At 44.9% G+C, this 17,477-nt stretch overlaps 1 protein-coding gene across 4 annotated transcripts in view; it reads left to right on the top strand.

The window, feature by feature from the left end:
• ANXA13 (annexin A13) overlaps positions 1–17,477 on the top strand; it is a 50,215-nt gene that overhangs the window by 24,952 nt on the left and 7,786 nt on the right. For all 4 annotated transcript variants that reach the window (XM_025451059.3, XM_049092700.1, XM_049092702.1 and 1 more), the window contains 7 exons: positions 5,272–5,366; positions 8,534–8,704; positions 11,386–11,419; positions 11,525–11,604; positions 12,121–12,189; positions 12,635–12,736; positions 17,283–17,358. In XM_025451059.3, coding sequence (XP_025306844.2) covers positions 5,272–5,366; positions 8,534–8,704; positions 11,386–11,419; positions 11,525–11,604; positions 12,121–12,189; positions 12,635–12,736; positions 17,283–17,358 — 627 coding nt within the window. The remainder of the gene's footprint in view (positions 1–5,271; positions 5,367–8,533; positions 8,705–11,385; positions 11,420–11,524; positions 11,605–12,120; positions 12,190–12,634; positions 12,737–17,282; positions 17,359–17,477) is intronic.

Genomic DNA, 17,477 nt, shown 5'->3' with positions numbered 1-17,477 from the left:
GGCAGTCTCCGGAAGTTAGAAGAGGTGAGGAAGAGATTTGACCCCAGAGCCTCTAGTGGGAGTGTGACCTTGCTGACATCATGATTTCAGACTTTTGGTCTCTGAATTGTGGGGGAATATATTGCTGTTTTAAGCCACAGAGTTTGTGGTAATCATTATAGGAGCCTCAGGAAACGAATACAGTGAGCAAGTGAAAGCAATGAGCCTCCCTGGCAGCCAAAGTTCTCCCAATTTGTTGCTTCCTCTACTTTCCCTCCACCTCCATTTCCAAAGGAAGCACTGAAGGACTAGGAAGCCCACAGCCCCTGGCTAAGCCAGGCTGCTGGGGGCTGGCATGTGGAGCCCAGGGAGGGAAGCCAAGCCCCCGCCACCAGCGTACTGCTTAGACCACTCATGTGGCACATGGGCCCCTGGTGTGAAGTGGAGGGCACTTCAAACCCAGTGGCCTCCATCCTGCCGAAACTCAGCCTCAGTCTCCTCCCAGAAAATTGCTGGGAGAGAAAAAGCGAGGAGGCCCTCTGGCACTCCCAAGGCTGATTATCACCCTGGGCCTGACCTCTACTGTATAATTACTCTGCAGTGTCTGATGCACAGGCAGGGCTGAGGTTCCTTCTTGTTTTTTTTAAAAACTCTTTCCCAGAACCACTGGGGACTGGCCCCAGTGCCTCAAACCATTGTAAATGTTTACAGGAAATTGTTCAGCAGCACAGACTGCTTATATGACACACATATTATGAAATGTAAAATGAGGTCATTGTTCAGTAAATCACTTCTTGGTTGGGTAGTGGGAAAGGCTCCCAGGATAAACCCGAGACCCAGATTCAAAGGGCTTGAGGGAAATCTGGTCATTCCAGACTCTCCTCTAACCTCCAGGCTGTTGCTGAGCCATCCCAGAACTGCTCTGGCCTCCAGTCTCACTTTCTAAAGCATTCCAGGAAGGAAAATCTAAAAAGTATTATTTTTAAAATTTTTACTTTCCTGAATTATCCAGCTATGGGTTGACTGTGGCATCAGAGTGGAAGATTTCCAATTGGTCCCTGCTACATAGAGCCCACCCAAGTAGCACATGCAGCTTACACCAATGCAGAGACAAGGTATCCCATAATGCTATGCAAAAGTCTCCATTCACTCATTCATTCATTCACCCATATATGCATGCATTTAAACAACCATCCCACTGTAACCACGCATTCAACAAGTCATCTGATGAATATTGAGAGGCTTCTATGTGGATACAGCTGTAAGCGAACCCCCCTGTCCCATGGAACTTGCAGTGTGGCACGGCAGAGATGGGACAGAGGAGAACAGGCCATGTGAGGGACACAGAAAGCAGAAGGCCTCATCTATTCTAAGAAAGCTCAGTGAGTTGAGTCCTAAAGGCAGAGCGGGAATGAAAGTGAGGATCAAAGACAAAGGTGTTTCAGGTAGAGGGAAGAGCCCATGCAAAGATATGGAGGTGAGAAAGAAAACATTGCTTATTCTAGGAGCTTCACATGGTTTATGAAGAACCTGGGAGAATGGGTGGGAGGGACATGACTTTGAAAGGCAAGTAGGAACCACTCCAAAAGGCCTCGGACATCCCACTGAAGACTTGAGACTTTTCTGGACTTGAAGAGCCCAATATTACAAGCTTTGATAGAAAAGAATGGCCAGGTGAGCTGCTCATAAGTGAGCACAATCCGGGAACAGTGAATGTGGTTGGAAAAGGTATGGGAGACACAGGAACCCCATTTGGGTATCGGTGGTTCTGCTGAGTAATGTGACAGAGGTGAGGGTGAAGAGAAATGGATGGGTCTGAGAGATACCAAGGAAGTGAAATAGTGCCATCTTCATGGTAACTAACTGGGCATGGGGTGAGGGGAAAGAGGGAGCCAGGGATGAGCCCCAGATTCCTAGCTGACACTATATAATGAGTGGGCCATCTGGGAGGCAAGAAGGCTCCTTCCAGGGATGACACCTGTAGGGCTCCAGGCCTGAGATGCTGAGGCCCAGGACCTGGGCAGGAGCAGCTCTCACAGAAAGAAAGGGGCCGATTCAGGAGAGTTTTACAAGAAAAAGAAATCCCTTCTGAGGTGAGATTTCTGGCACTCAGAAGTTTAAAAAAAAAAACACACACACACACATCACAGGGGAAGTAACTGGATCCCCATCACAAAGGTGGAACTGTAGGAAAAAATGAAGAAGAACAACATAAATAACAGCACTCAAACTGAACCAGAACTAGGCAGCAATTAATCACTACTATTCTTGGAGATGAACTCATCCTAGAATTTGCTGTTTCTCCACTTGCAATCAAACAGCTAGGTCTTCCCAGAATTGTAAAGGTGGAACTAATCCCTGAGACTCATTGAACAGTCTGAGGACACAAAGCTAGTGTCTGTGCCAGGACCACCACACAACTCTCATCCCTGTCTCCCCACATCCTGCCCTGAGGACTAGCGCCAGAGTCTAGACAGAGGTAAAACACCTCTAGCCTTTGCCAGCAGAAACACTGAGTCTTCTTATTTCCTTCCCCCTCTCTATAGGCAACTCCTCCTTCCACACCTTCCGCCACCCACCACCCAGATTTCTCTTCCTCCCAATCCTTCCACCAAAACGCATCAAATGCATCTAGCCCCTCTTGTTCCTTGAGGATCCTGGTCTCTCAGCTGGGTAGGAGCGATCGCACAAGTTCAACTAATTCAGTTCCATTCAAAGGAGACCAAGCATGTGCTAGTCCCAGGGAGTGGCCAGGGGAACAAGCCAATGCAGGACTCTCCAGATTCTGGCTGTGAAGAGAGAGTTTGGGGTTCCTTTGTTTCTCCCTTTTTAAAAAATATTTTATTTATTTATTCATGAGAGACACACAGAGAGGGGCAGAGACACAGGCAGAGGGAGAAGCAGGCTCCCCGCGGGGAGCCTAATGTGGGACTCAATCCCAGGACCCCGAGATCATGCCCTGAACCGAAGGCAAACATTCAACCACTAAAGCACCCAGGTGCCCCGGGTTCCTTTCTTGAAGGCTTGAGATACTGCTGAGGATAGTGGGCATATGAGTTTCAAAGGGTTGTGTAACCAAGTACCACAAACCAGGTGGCTTAGAACATTAACCTATTGTCTCCTAGTCCTGGAAGCCAGGGTCTGAAGTCAAGGAGTCGGCAGGCCATACTCCCCACTGAAGGCACTAGGGGGGACCTGTCCCAGGCTTCTGTCCTGCTTCTGGAGGCCTCAGCTCTTCCTGGGTTTATAGACCCATCTATCCAATCCTCCATCCTTACGTGGCACTCTCACTGTGACTTTGTGGCCAAAAACTCCTCAATTCTGTAACAGGCTTTCAAACCTCAATCATTCAGATACCACCTTCCATGATCTTGGTCAATCTGAGTCCTATAAACATAACATAACATTTTTCTTTTAATCAATTCCTTCAGCCCCTGTCCTTTACAAAATGTAAGCAAAATCACACATTTAATGACTTAATGATATCTTCATATATGGTTGGCCCTTGAACAACACAGGTTTGAGCTGAACGGGTCCATTGTATGAAGTTTTTTTCAGTACTGTAAATGTATTTTTCTCCTCCTTATGATTTTCTCAGTAACCCTTCCTTTTCTCTAGTTTATTGTAAGAATACAATATATGATACACAAAACATACAAAAATATGTTGACTGTTGATGTTATCAGTAGGGCTTCTGGTCAATAGTAGACTATTACTTAAGTCCTTAATTTGGGGGGATTCATAAGTTACACATGAATTTTCTATTGCGAGGGGAATTGGTACCCCTAGCCCCTGTATTATTCAAGAGTCAGTGTTGTATGTGTGCCTATATATATATATATATATATATATATATATATATATATGACATATATATCATACAGTTGATAAGTCGATTTGAATCTAGGCTGAAGAATCTTTTTTTTTTTTTTTAAGATTTTATTTGATTATGGATGAAAGACACACAGAGAGAGGCAGAGACATAGGGAGAAGAAGGCTCCCTCTGGGGAGCCCAATGTGGGACTTGAACCCAGGATCCTGGGATCACGACCTGAGCCGAAGGCAGATGCTCAACCACTGCACTGCCCAGGCGTCCCTTGGGCTGGAGAGTCTAAATCAGAGTTTGCTGTTTAGTCTTTCTCATTCCCACACCTGCTACACATGGATCATCTTTCCAATCCTGTCTCTGTGGATATTCTAAAGGATATTCTAAAAAGGATATTCCCCTCTTCTTTCTTATTCATTATGGCTTCTGGTACTGACCAAATTGCCTACAAGGAGCATGTATTACTTTGAGGATGGGGGGAAAAATTTTTTTAGAAAGAATGTCATTTAAAGGCATAATAGGAGTTTAACAAGGCAAACGGCCATCATGGTCCCTATTAGGACTTCTCTCTTGAGATTGGCAAGTTTATGGGTGGGCTTGTAGCAATTTGGGCTTCTATTTTAATCTCTTCCACCCAGTTTTAAGTACCTGGAGGCCAATGAACAGACTATACTTTTTTTTTTTTTTTAGATTTTCCATTTTATTGAGGTATAAATTCACATAACATATAAGTCACCCATTTAAAGTGTACAATTCAATGGTTTTTAATATATCCACAGATACATGAAAGCATCGCCACAGTCAATTTGGAACACTTCCATCAGCTCAGAAAGAAACCTCCTACTCTTTAGCTATTACTCCCCTACCCACACCATCCCCACACACTACTTTTCTACTCTATAGATTTCCCTATCCTACACTTTCACAGGAATGGAGTAATTATAATATGTGGTCTTCTGTGACTGGCTTCTTTCACTTAGCATGATGTTCCAAGGTTCATTCAAATTGTAGCATGTAAAAGTACTTCATTCTTTTTCTGGTCACATAATACTCTATTGTATGGATATACCTCATTTGTTCATCCATTTGTCCGTTGACGGACATTCAGGATGTTTCCACCTTTTAGCTATCATGAATGGTGCAGCAATGAACATTTGTGTGCAAGCTTTATGTGGACATTTGTTTTCATCTCTCCTGAGTATAGACCTAGGAATGAAATTAAGGCTGTACTCATTCCTCTTTCTGCCACAATGCCCAGTACTTTGCTTCAGGCAATGTGAAGCCTTCATGGATATTTGTCAAGTGAATGAGAATATACTTCTCCACAAGACTTTAAAGCTAAAGGGTCCATCTAGGTTCCCCCAAAGCCTCTGACCACTGCCCTAGCTTCCTGAGAATTGATGAAAATCAACCTCCATCTTCTTTCTTATTCACTCTTGACCTTGTTTCTTTCTCTTGCACTTTAGGAACTGATGAAGCAGCCATCATTGAGATCTTATCAAGCAGGACTTCAGATGAGAGGCAACAAATCAAGCAGAAGTACAAGGCAACGTATGGCAAGGTGATTCCAAGGGTTCTTGCAAGCACAGCCTTGGCCAAGGCGGTCTCTGCTTTCTCTACATTCCCAAGGCAGCGGAGAATATCTTTAAAGCTTTACTGAGTTAGCTCCAGAGAAAACAAGATGAAACTATTCTTGACAATTTTAATTGATCACAGAGAAACTGAAATTGCCTTGTTAACTTAATAGCCTATAAAATCAATATTCCTTAACTCCTCTTGAAAATTGACTTCCTTTTTCTAATTAATCCCTCTGCCATTTTTCTACTCCTTTGGTCTAATTCTACATATTAACCTACTGGTAGGCCAGTGACTTGAGAACCAGTTTTCACAGGTGGATCTTCATACAAGAATTCTTCATCTATACACTGACCTTCAAGAATGATACATTCTTCATAAGTGTTTTGACAGAAAACTAAAAAGAAAAAACACAAACAAAACACAAACTTCCATTTCATTAAGCATGAATACTTGTTTTCTTTCTTTCTGTGTCTTTTCTTTCCTTCTTTTTGTTGTTGTTGATGGTGTTATATATAGAAATCTATAAGTATGCATTAGGCTTTCTATTTTCTTTATTGATTTATGATGAACACAATTTAACCTTTTCTTAATGTCATTAGAATTATTAGCATGCAAACCGAATATTAATCATTAGGCTGTTTTTAAATCCATATTTATAAGACCTTTACAGTATCGATCACTATGCAGAAATAGATACAGAGATGGGTTTTCTTATTTATTTGACACTGGGCAGGCAACAATCTCTTTAGGCCCTGGTGTCCTCAGACACAGAATGAAAATGGTCATTTGGCTTACTTCCCAGCTTTTGGGAGAATCAAGCTGATGGCTGATGGCATACATATCAGTAAAGGGACGCACTCCTAGGTATGGCTATTTCCATTTTATAGAGAGGAAACCTGGGGCTCCTCTGTATGACCTGAAGCTCACGCAAAATTACTCACCTAATAAGCAAAAGAACCAACATCCAATCCCAGTCTTTTAACTCCAAGGGCAGCATCCACTTCTGAAGAACACATTGCCATGAAGAGGAGCTATTTATTTCCACACTACCTGGCCTACCTGGCTGTGCTTTTATAGTTTTTCTGCTTCTCTCCTCACAATCGGGCTTGCCAATGTCATTCCTTGATGACATTGATGAAAATAAGTGACTCTTCAGTTCAGCTGCAGGGAACTGAATTGAATGACATTGAACTTTTATCGTTGTCAGCGTGCCTAAGTATAACAGCCTCTCAAGTGCCATGTCTATCCCCCACTCTACCAATGTGGAAAGTCAGATCAGGCTTCTTAAGCTTGAATGTAAAGCAGAGTAACTGATCTTGAGGTGGGGACTTAGGAGCTCTGCTAATAGGAAAGTGGGCATGCTCTAGCATCAAACCACAATACCAACAGCCTGCCAATCTTTGCTTACACACCTGTTCACACCTGTCTCAGATAGCTGAGACTGCCAAGGAGGTGATCTGGAATCAACATCTGAAGCATGGAGATGTTGGCAGGGGAAAAATCCAAGTCCCCATGTCAACTGAGCTCCAAAGAGAACACACATCCCAAGGTGACACAACTAGTGAGCAAGAAAACCAGGATTAGAGCTGAGACATACTGAGCCAGCTTCTGTGTCCAAGCAGAATGTAAACATACAAGGATTTGTTTTCATGCCTGTGGCTTATAAGAGTAGACAGCTGGGACTTCTCTGCAGTTCTATATAATGTTCATCTGACCTGAAGAGACATGACCAATATTTGGGTGGATCCACACTGTAGAGTGCTCAGCAAAGGGCCCCATTTATTCCTCTCATGTCCCTGTAATGATTGCAGCACTAGATGGGGTAACTGCCTTAAGACAGAGGCAGTAATACCACGGTCCCCACATAAGACTGCAGATCCCCCTCATAAGGCAAAATCTCTGAGGTTTTTCTCCCAGGCTTAGAGCTCAGAGGTTCATGTGAGTAACATGGATTAGCCTCTTAGAAGGTTCCTCTTGTTGTGAAATAATAATAATAATAATAATAATAATACTCATTAATTAAACATTTAAGTGTCCCAGGCACTGTGCTTGGACTTGAAACAGATTGTTTCTCAGCTTTCTCTCCCCAAAACCCTAAGAGATGAATCTTATTATCTTCCCATTTTTCAGAGAAGGAAACTGACAGCTGGTGAAAGTACATTTCCAAAGTCACACGGCTGCTGTGACCATGTCATTAGCCATCATGCAGCATTGCTGAGTGGCCAGAACAACTCCATGCTGTAATTTGGGTCCTTCAGATGCTAGCTGCTCCGGGGTCCTGTGGTCTGACCCACACGGGGCCGGCTGTACATGAAGGTCTTGCTCTGAGCTCCTTCACTGAAGTTGGGGGTGTTGGCAACTCTAGTTAGACTGAACATCACTTCATGTCCCATTCATCATTAACCCATGTCAGAGAGACACAGGTATGGCAGGCAGTTTGCCTCTAATAAGACAGCACTTGCCAGAAAACATCCATGATGATGGACACTTGCTAAAAACAGTCATTTCATGTCCTTCCTTCCTTCTGCCTACCTGAGTGCTTTCCTACGTATGTTCCTTTCCAGATTTAACAAGTTAACCAAAGTGGCTGTACCTCTGACATGCCCAGGGTGATCCCCTTTTACTCCTGCTATGCCCCTGCAATGATTGCTACTTTATCATTGCCCCTTTCACTCTCAAAACCATTCCCATTTTGAAGACAAATTATCTGATCCCTCTAGAGATAATCGGTCCTTTCTAGTTGAGCAAGGGTTGGGGCTGGGGGGCAAGCCCTTCATTTTTTTGAGGTCAGTAAACGGGAATGATGCCAATACATCTCCTGCCAGGACTCTTCTGAAGATCAGTGAGAGGGCCCTCTGAATCCCAAAATGTCCAGCAAAGGCTGGTTGTTGTTGTGATTCATCTTCGGGGTCTCCCACCCTGAGTAAGGGATCTTCTCTGCCTCTCTGCCAGTTCCGGGAGAAGATGGATAGGAAGGTGACTTACTTCCAGCGTCCTCCAGAGCAGGTCACTCATGCCAGTAGAGCTCTCTCCCCCACTGTATCCGTGGCAGTTTTCCTGTTGACCCTAAGGCCAAGCAATAGAGAGAGCAACACTTGTCCCTCTGCTTTGGGCCATTCCCCAGTCAGGGCTCTTGCCATCTTCCTACAGGACCTGGAGGAGGTGTTCAAGAGTGACCTGAGTGGGAACTTCGAGAAGACAGCCTTGGCCCTACTGGACCGCCCCAGCGAGTACGATGCCCGGCAGCTGCAAAAGGCCATGAAAGGTCTGGGCACAGATGAGGCAGTGCTCATCGAGATCTTGTGTACGAGAACCAATAAGGTTAGTTCCAGCCAAGCCCTCAGCCCCAGCCCTTGAGGGAGCACCCACATGCCCATCAGACAGAGTTGCAGCAGCCAGAAGGAAAGCTACTCCCTGCATTCCACTCATGGGATAAGCAAGCATCTGGCCAGAACTGTGTCTACTTGGCCCGTGCCAAGATTGGGATCCTTCTCCAAATCTCCTGGCTGTCAATCTTGGTGCTGTTGCCTCTGGCTTGACAGAGTAGATCCCTCCAGAAAAGCTGTGTCAAAGCCGCTTTTGTTTCTCCAAAAGGAATGCATAGTTTTATATGCAGGAGGCAAGATCCTACTTTCCTCTTGCCCGCCTGACTTTGCAGGTCTTCTGGCACGAGTAATGCAATAAGTGGTCTAAGCATGTTTGTGCAGCTGCCTTGTCCGTGGCTGTCATCTAGCACAGAGTACAAAAAGGACTGCAAAGAGGCCTGGAGACAGGTGGTGCAGAGGGGATCCCAGTGACTCCCCCGGTGGCTGCCAGCACCTTCCTGGAGGTTTCCATCTGCTTCTCTCAGCAGACTTCTCCCCTTGTTCCCTGGGGCACATGCTGCCATTTCAGGAGCTGAAAAGAGCCTTTGTTAAGGCCTTAGTAGAAGCCCATTCGTCTTTGGGTCCAGAAGTCATGAGGCCCAAGGGATCCATCGAGAGTAGAGTGGGTCTGCAAATCATTATTGGGAGACCCCTTCTCTCTTCCACAACCGCTTGTCCTGTAGAATGGGAAGTCCAGCAGGGAAAATGCCAGAGTCCCAACATTCTTGAGCCTCCAGGTAGGAAACAGAAGTAGTGTTTGGAGCAGACAGCAAGGAAAAGCTTCAACAGAGCTTTGATGCTAAAATGCTATTTTAAAAGCCTTGAGAACAGACGACTCTGGGTTGACTCCTTCTGCTCAGCTTGTGCTATCCAGCGTCTGTCTTTCTTTCTTTCTTTCTTTCTTTCTTTCTTTCTTTCTTTCTTTCTTTCTTTTTTCTTTCTTTCTTTCTTTTTTCTTTCTTTCTTTCTTTCTTTTTTTCTTTCTTTCTTTCTTTCTTTCTTTCTTTCTTTCTTTCAAGGTTTTATTTATTTGTTCATGAGAGACACAGAGAGAGAGAGAGGGAGAGTCATAGGCAGAGAGAGAAGCAGGCTCCATGCGGGGAGCCTGATGGGGGACTTGATCCCAGGACCCCAGGATCATGCCCTGAGCCAAAGGCAGATGCTCAACCACTGAGCCACTGAGGTGCCCCTCCAGCATGTTTCTTAAAGCGCCACCATGCTCCAAGCTACAGCTTAAACCCCAAAGCCCTTTTCCTAAGCATGCCTGGACTTCTCTTTTTTGCACAAGATCATCAAACCCCTCATTTCAAGGAGTTTCCATTCAGGGCCCAGCCTTAGGGAAGGGTCAGTGTTCTTACTCAACATCTCCCACCTTCTGGAAACACTGCAGTCCCGCCAGGAGACGTCTAGTATTGGGGCAATCGGTAGCCTGCCTGGGCAAGAAGGTTCCGATTATTATTTTTCTAATCTTACTTGACCACATGTGGTTTCCCCCCTTGGTCTAGTTTCCTTCAAGCCCTGCTCTCAAACAACAGACAAGCTCTTTTGTTTCCCCCTAATCAAATAGATCTAATAGTAAAGGGAAGAAAAGTAGGAAGAGAGCAGGTCTCAGGTTCAGGCAGATCCTGGCGGCAGGTTGGAAGGAGGAGAACAGGAGGAGATGCATGGGAACGAGTGGTCAGCCCCCACCAGCTCCTAGGTCCCCTTGCCTCCCGGGCTCCTCATCTTTCACTGCCCCCCTACCTGCTCCCTGGCCTGCCCGCTGACTCTCTTAAACATCTTGCCAGGGAAGCTCTGGGGAAACACCTGCTCTTAGACACTGCTGGTTTAAAGGTAAATTGAGGCAGCTCCTGATGAGGCTAGGTAGCATGAGTCCTTGAAATACAAAGCACTTCTTCCCAGCACACAATTGAGAGAGAAGCTTGCCCTCCTGCGCGCAGCACATTGTTTACTGAATGAAGCTTTGTTTCATATAGAGAAAAATTGGAAACAACCTACATGTCCATCCATCAGGGAGGCTGGCTAAATAAACTGTGGCTTACTGTGGAGTGGAACATTTTGTGTCCACTTAAAAAACCCTAGGCGGCTAGGTATCAGCAAAGCTGGATCTCCAAGACATATTAGTGAGTGAAAACAGTTAAGTCAAAGAACAACATACACAGTATTCCACTTTTCAAACACATTCCCAAAGCAACTCCATAGATTTTCAGTAGCACGTCTATCTGTATACAAATGCGAAGACAAATACCTGGGAAGGTCCCCACTGAAGTTGTGACACTGGCCACCTGAGGGGGGATGGGGGATGTGAGATGGGGTGAGGGGGGATGTGAGATGGGGTGAGGGAGGTAGTGCAATGTTAGCTTAGCTGTCGGAGCTTTGCTTTGAACTAAGGAGAGTGTATACATGTGGTAACTCATGTGTGGTTTGGAGCATTTGCACGAGGGGGGCTGTTTCACACCTCCAGGGACCCACCCCAGAGCTAGGCCCTGAGCCACGGGGTAGCCCTCTCTGGAGGAAGTCAGGGAGGCATCCTGCATCCAGAGACAGGCTCCGGCCACTTCCCTCTGTGTGTCTCTGTGTCTCCTACTGATTAACCCCACCTTGGAGTATTGATTTTTCTTTTATCACCCTTCCTAGGAGATCATGGCCATTAAGGAAGCCTACCAAAGGTGTAAGTGACCTTTTGTTCTGACTTTGGATAAAGAATGTTCCTTTCCAAATACCTCTGGGAAATGAAGTCATCTGCTTTCTTCTCTCTCTTTTTCTTCTTCTCAAGTATTTGACAGGAGCCTTGAATCAGATGTCAAAGCTGATACAAGTGGAAACCTAAAAGCAATTCTGGTGTCCCTGCTACAGGTAAGATCAGGCCTAGCAAGGGGAATATCTCTTTTGATCAATCAACTAATTACAGGCCTTAATTATGTCTGTGAAATATCCTTTGTATATTAACACAACACAATCATGGGTGGGAGGGTGAAAGCTTATATTCGCAGGTCTCACCCACACTCAGGAAGGGGGTCATTCAGGGGCTGGGCTGCTCGGGGTCATCTTGGAATCCTGCCTGCCACAAAGCGCTTAGGTTAGACTCCAGGCCTTTCCATGACCAAGTCTCAGGGTTCTTCATCCTGCTTTAAGGCCCCTAAGGTTTGTGAGTGACCCTGGTTTCTACAAGAAAGAAAACAGTGTTGCCTCAGAAGCTACTCTTTGTATCAGATGTGCCCTAAAGATGGCAGCAAAGAGCAGCATTGCAGCTTTGCCGGGCTCCATCTCCTCCCACCCCTCTGAAATCACCCCCAGCTTTCCAGGACTTTCTCTTTTTGTTTTCCGCTGTGGAGCAGGAACTCAGGTTAATAACAATGTCAATTTTTCTAGGCTAATCGTGATGAAGGAGATGACGTGGACAAAGATCTAGCTGGTCAGGATGCCAAAGATCTGTACGATGTAAGTGTGCAGACGTGCCAGTCTCAGCGAGTTCTTTTCCTTTTTAAAAAATTTATTAGCCCTATTTTCAACAAATTTTTATTTCATGAAAAATGGGAGTTACTTGAGAAATAAGCATGATCTTTAAAATACTTTTCACATACACGGTCTTTGTGAGCCTATAAGAGTTGTTCCTACTCGTGCACTCTAGAGTTTACCACTTCAGATCCATTTTGGAGCAAGGAAGGGCATAAATAATATAAGTAAATATGTGCAGTTTACTTGCGGGTAGAAGCCTTAAGTGCTTGGTCGATCACTTTGAATATGACTATTCAGGGCATATCTTATAACATGACTACTTGGTGCATATTTTATAACTTCCTGTAAGTGAGGCCTGGTCACAGAATAGTATATTCAGTCTTTCTGCAACAGGCTTTTTTCAAAATGTTTGCATTTGGCCCACAAGGCAGGGGATGGCCGCTGGGGCACCGATGAGCTTGCCTTCAATGAAGTCCTGGCCAAGAGGAGCCACAAGCAATTACGTGCTACCTTTCAAGCTTACCAAATTGTAAGTAAACAAGTACTAGGGCAAGGGAGTTCACACTAAAACTGCTTATTTCTAAAAGAAGGCAAAATCAGGGATAGGGAACAATGGGGGTCTTTTACCACAGTTGTTCTTAATCAGAAGTGATTTTGCTTCTCTCACTATCAAATATCCTTTGATATTTGATAATGTCCAGAAACATTTGGGGTTGTCATTTGGGTGTTGGGGAGGTAATGCTAACAGCATCTAGTAGGTAAAGGCCAAGGAGGCTGCTAAACATCCTACAATGCACCACAACAAACCCCGCAACAGAATTATCCAGCCCCAATTGCAGTGCCAAAGTTGGGAAATCCTGCTTTACAACAGGGGCTAGGAAAGCAGAGGAGTGTCAGGTTGTGGAGCAAAGCCTTAGAGTCAGCATCTGGGTTGAAACTCTGGTCCTCTCGCAGGCAGGTGGGTGACCTAACTTCTCTGTCCTCATTTGTAAAACAGGGACCATGATCCTTATCATCACCCCCTCCTAGGATTCTTTCAGGAGCTGAGTAAGAGAAATGTAAAAGCTTCAGAAAAGCACCTGGCATGTGATAAGCACACAAATGTTCTCTCCTACTATTATTCCAGTTTACAGTTGGGCTGACGAAGTGCCTACCCCTCCCACGACAGATGTCATACGCCTCAGATAAACTCCTGAAAAGATGTATAAGCTGCTTTTATACAATTGTTTTTTTAATCTAATGATAATTTTAAGCCAAGAAGATGAGTTCGTTATCCCAAAGCACTTACTTAGTGGTGAGTCCTTCCCTGGAAATCAGTCTTGAATTGCAAGCCTTTTGTAGTGTATCAGATTTGTTGTCTCCCATTTTATATTTGCAGAGTGCTTTTAACTATTCGAAGCACTTCCGTGCCCTGTATCTCGTTTCAATTTCCCAACAATACTGTGTGTAGGCCGAGCAACCATTGTTACCTACTGGTGCTGGACAAGGCGAGTCTGTTATGAGTAAGGCGCCATCTGTAACTTATCAGGACCACACAGCAAGCCGGTAGCAGAGAGTGGATGAGCACTGCAAGATTCCCCAGCCCCAGCCTCTACCTCGCCTGGAGCTGGCTGCTCCTCACTCAAAATAGTGTTTCCTATGTGTTGCCAGCAGATGAAAAGACAATAAAGCTTAGGAATTTTATCATTACTGTATATAAGCCTTGAGGGCCCTCTGCTTTCAAATCGTGCCCAGAGTCATGATCAAAGCCAGCTGACCCTGCACTCCCTTGGCCTCTGCTCCTGGAACTGTGTAGACTCTGGGCTGGAAGACTTCTCCATGACCTAGACACCCTCTTCCCACATGGCTGGGGCTGTAGATGGAGTTTCTGGGGATGGCTGCCATTGGTGATTACTATGGTAACACACATACATGTGAGTGTGTATATGTGTGTGTGTGTGTGTGTGTGTGTGTACATGAACTACTGACCGCCTGCAAGGATACTCTCCAGGTCAATTGTTCTCAAAATTAATCCCACAACAGCAGCATCAGTATCACTTGAAAACGTTAAAAATGAGAATTCTCTTATTTAGAGGAGAGAGAGAGAATTCTCAGCTCCCACCTTCAACCTACTGAATCAGATTCTCTGGAATTTGGGCCCTACAATGTGCTTTCAATGAATCTTCCAGGTGATTCTGGTGCAGGTTAAAATTTAAAAGGTCTGCTCTAGACTTCTAGCCATTTGACGTTGGGCAAGTTATTAAGGATTCTGCACCTCAGTCTCCTCAAGGGAGAGGGAAAATAATGGTACCTACTTCATGGGGTTAGTAATTAATTAATGAGTTCGTAGAAGTAAAGTGCTTAGTACCTGGTATACAGTAGGTGCTCATTAAACACTAGGACTGCCCGTTGTCTCCCTACGTGAACCAACAGTATCAAATAAAGCTCAAACAGACAGTAAGATGATTTGTTGATTTAATGATTCTTTACATGAAACTAGCTCTAAAATACTACCTATTCATCATTCCAAAAACTTTCCCAGAACATCATTCGTCTTGATCTTTATCACTGATTTTTGTGAGCTTACCCTGATCTTTAGACCCTGTTTTATGAAAACTTATGAGTTTTCACATGGGTCTCTGACTAAAAACAATAAACTGCTAGCATGAGATCACAGGAGTATATTATGTGGCATAGGTTGTCCTGGCACAGAGCTGAATTTTTATTTTTGGCATGAAAACATAGGGGTTTGCCCTTTATTTGCCCTCCAAGCCCGAGCCTTCACTACTGACGCTCTCAGAAATCCTCGCCAAGCAAGAGAGCTTTCCCAGCTCTGCTACACTACACAAGAATATCAACAGTCCAAAGTTGACCAAACACAAAAGGCTTGCATAGCTCTAAAGTTCAAGGAAGTTCCCTACACGGAGCTCAATATAAATTGTAGGTAGGCATACCCACAGGCTGGGCGTACACCTGTCACCATTGCTCCCCTTAACTTTAGGTGTTCCTAGGCCTGTTCCAGAGCCTTTAGCCCTGTAACCACTGAGGCCAAAGCCAGAGGGCATTAGGTTCTGCTGTTGGAATGCTGTCACTTTGGGTGAATCGGTTTTAAAAGAGAGAAATGTCTCCCCTATTCTTCTCATAATCTCCCTACAGGCAGTGCTACCTGGTAACTAGAGGCCTTTGAGGCTTGTCTGGAATCTACCCCGGCAATGTTTTTTGTACTAAGATCAGAAAACCTGATCTGTCTAAAGAGCCCCCTGAGTATTAAGTGTTCCAGTAACTTAAGTGAAAAGCTTGCCATTTGCAAAGGGGATTCACGATAGCTTGGGCCAGTCCATTGTTTTCCATTCCTGTTCCATTAAGGTGCCTCAGTAGCTACCAGGAGGGGGGTGTGGGCAGGAGATAGGTAGAGAAGAGGAGGCAATGTGAACAGTGCCCCCTGAAGTTGTGTGATGGAAAGACTCATAGAAAGCAGGAGCCTGGGACGCCTGGGTGACTCAGTGGTTGAGCATCTGCCTTTGGCTCAGGTCATGATCCAGGGGTCCGGGGATCAAGTTCCGCATTGGGCTCCCTGCAGGGAGCCTGCTTCTCCCTCTGCCTATATCTCTCTGTCTCTCATGAATAAATAAATAAAATCCAAAAAAAAAGCAAGTAAGCAAGCAGAAGCCTGGCCATACTGCCTAGGGCTGGGGTAGAGAACCCTTCTCCCACCTCCCAGAACAGCTGCTTTTCTGCTTTGATCTGTTGCACACTGAGATTCTGCAGAGAATGTAATGCACTATTCTGGCCCAGCATTAACAATAGAAACAGAAAGCGGTTTAACGGGAGGATTATTTTTTTAGTAAGCGCAGACCTGTGTGAACAAGATGTCCTCTTGAAATGCAATCTCAGTCTACAGAACAAGAACCCTGTTCGTGGGAAAGTGAGACCAGTCCCTTTCAAAACACCAGCTCCCACATCAAACCCAAGAGAAGCTGAGAACAGCTAAGGAAGGGACAGGACTGAACGTCCCCCACCAATCCCCGTCATCGTCTAGGTCCATTACCCACCCAAGACCCCTAGATGTCAAACCATGACAAGGAAATCAAGCAACAGAGCCTCATTAAATCTCAACCCACCCCCCACCCCTAGCTATTGTGCTTGCATTTTGCAAAGAATATTTTGTTCACTTATGTTTTCAGAATAAACTACAAACACTCCACTGGTATGTCCCCAAAGGCCAATTATTTATAGAACAACAATTGTGTCATACCCTCAAAAAATAATTCTAAGAAAGAAGCTTAGTATTAAGTATTAGTATTCCTAATGCTTAGCTGCATTTCCCCAAACCCCACAAAGAGCAATCCTTTTTCTTAATTTGCCTGCCCTGCATTTGGCCTAGGCGGGACTGGCATTAAACAGTCACCATCCACTCTGAACTTTAGCTTCTGTAAATATTTGGAAAGAAACCTAATGTGTAATGCTGTGCAGAGTCATATGTGAGCTGGTGGTGAATATAGGATCATTTGGAATCGCCCCCGAGCAAAGGAAAGTGGCATTTTGACGTAGTCAGCCCTCTGGCTTCCAGTCCAAGCAGCCCCATTCTATCAGGAACATAAGACCAGGTCCTTATCATGAACTTCACACCCTCTACTTCTTATTTCACGCAAACTGTGGGGAGGTGCTGAGTCCCCAGTCCCAGGACACGGGGGATGAGAAAAGTACAGGTAAGATGATTACAACCACAGCCTCCTAGAAAGTTGGAAGTGAAAAGAATTTTAAAAACACACTGGAAACTAAACTATTATATAGATGTAATGAATTATTGTTACGGTGTAGATTCATTGTTTCTTCCACTCCCAATTTTACAGATAAGCAAAAAGGCCAAGGGATTGGTCCTCACTGGGGTCTTGTCTGACCCCTTAGAGGTTAAAAGTCATCAGCCATGAGAGGCAACCATCCCTGGCCATGTAAGGCACGGGGCAGGATAGGTTCGTTCCTTAAAGCCGCATGACCAAACCTGGAAGAGTTCTTTTTGTAGAGAACTGACCTCAAGAGTACCAAAGTCAAAAGCAGAACCTGGAATAACGGCCGGCCTTTGGTTGTCTCTCCAGCTCATCGATAAAGACATCGAGGAGGCCATTGAAGCAGAAACATCAGGAGACCTGCAGAAGGCCTACTTAACTCTCGGTAAAGTAAACCTGGGAGAGTCCCTTAGGTCAGGCTCCCTGCAACCAGACTTGGAATCAGAGGTTTGCGTGTGCGAAGATTTTAGGGAATAGTTTGGGAATAACACAAATAAGCAGCAT

This window comes from Canis lupus, chromosome 13 (genome assembly GCF_003254725.2).
Source record: "Canis lupus dingo isolate Sandy chromosome 13, ASM325472v2, whole genome shotgun sequence".
NCBI lineage: Eukaryota > Metazoa > Chordata > Mammalia > Carnivora > Canidae > Canis > Canis lupus.
Note: the sequence above shows the minus strand (reverse complement) of the source record. Positions and strands in the feature narration are given on the sequence as shown.